Source organism: Nannochloropsis gaditana, assembly GCF_000240725.1.
Source record: "Nannochloropsis gaditana CCMP526 unplaced genomic scaffold scaffold493, whole genome shotgun sequence".
NCBI classification, from domain to species: Eukaryota; class Eustigmatophyceae; order Eustigmatales; family Monodopsidaceae; genus Microchloropsis; species Microchloropsis gaditana.
In genome coordinates, this window is record NW_005803460.1 from 6,959 (window position 1) to 8,122 (window position 1,164).

Genomic DNA, 1,164 nt, shown 5'->3' on the forward strand with positions numbered 1-1,164 from the left:
GCAGCAGCAGCAACAGCAGCAGCAGCAGCAGCAGTACTCCCACCAAGACGCACAGGGACCGCAGCAACCGGTGCACCCACCCCCCCGGCACCAACACCACAAGTACTATGCCCCACATCCCACTGCACACAGGCCGCTTGACCGACCGGCCGAGCACGCCTCGTACCTCCAACAATACGCCTCTCCCCCGTACCCCTCAAAATTTCCGCCACGCCCACCGTCCCAAGGGCACGCTTTTCATGGCAATGCCTACCGCCAGCAGACCTTTCCTGACCGGGAGGAGGTGCCACAGCTGTCGTCGCAGCAGCCCCATCACTCCTACCTACCATCGGCCCATCCTGTGCCCGGAGGGGCACGTCTGGTGGGTACCGGGGATCACGGGGGGGGAAAGAGGGGGGGAGAGGAAGGAGAGTGGGAAGGAGGACACCCTGGGGGAGGGGATAAGCCGCACGCAGCCTCGCTGGAGACATGGGCTTCGTCGCCCCCCCCCGTCTACCAAGAGCACGCTTACGATGGAGCTGTGTAGGCGGCCCGGCCGCCGGATAGAGACCAAATCGCCGTATAGGTGGACTCAGAGACGACAGTAGACTCGAACACAGCACCTTAAGATGGCAGCAAATCGAAAGAGTACGGTGTATTATACGGCTCAGGTCTGGTTTGCCGTCCAAAAGTAAGTCTGACCCCCAAATAGTACCCGGTTCCGCGCGATGCTGAGACGCTTGGACGAAACGCGAGCCAACCAGAGTTATAGGCAGGCATGGCGAGGGGGGATGTGAGAGCATGAAAGGGGTGTATCGGGGCAAAGAAGTGTCAAACTTCCAAAGAGCAGTTGAAGGAGGCAAAAGTGGGAGTTGGCTGTATCGGGGGAGATCATAGGATCATCGCAAACACGCATGGGAAAGTTGGGAAAGGGATAGACGGAGTGTAGGATACGCTCAGACGCATGGACAAGCGTCTTGGGATGTAGGAGGCAGAAGGGGGAGGGAAAGGTCCATTGCATATGCTGTACACACATAGTTGTTTCTTATACGAATAGGAAAGAAGTGGGCCATGCCCTTGGAGAGGTATTTATGGCGCGCAGTGCATCATTTTAGAAGCTGGGATTCCCATACCCAAAAGAACCATCCGCGGCCCCACCGCCTGCGTTGGCGGGCGCCTTCTCAT

General features: G+C 58.5%; 1 protein-coding gene across 1 annotated transcript in view; it reads left to right on the forward strand.

The window, feature by feature from the left end:
- NGA_0227900 (phytanoyl- dioxygenase domain-containing 1-like protein) overlaps window positions 1–526 on the forward strand; it is a gene marked incomplete at its 3' end in the record, with an annotated part of 3,783 nt that extends 3,257 nt beyond the window's left edge. The window contains exon 5 of the mRNA XM_005854476.1: window positions 5–526. Coding sequence (XP_005854538.1) covers window positions 5–526 — 522 coding nt within the window. The remainder of the gene's footprint in view (window positions 1–4) is intronic.
- Between the last annotated feature and the right edge of the window lie 638 nt (window positions 527–1,164).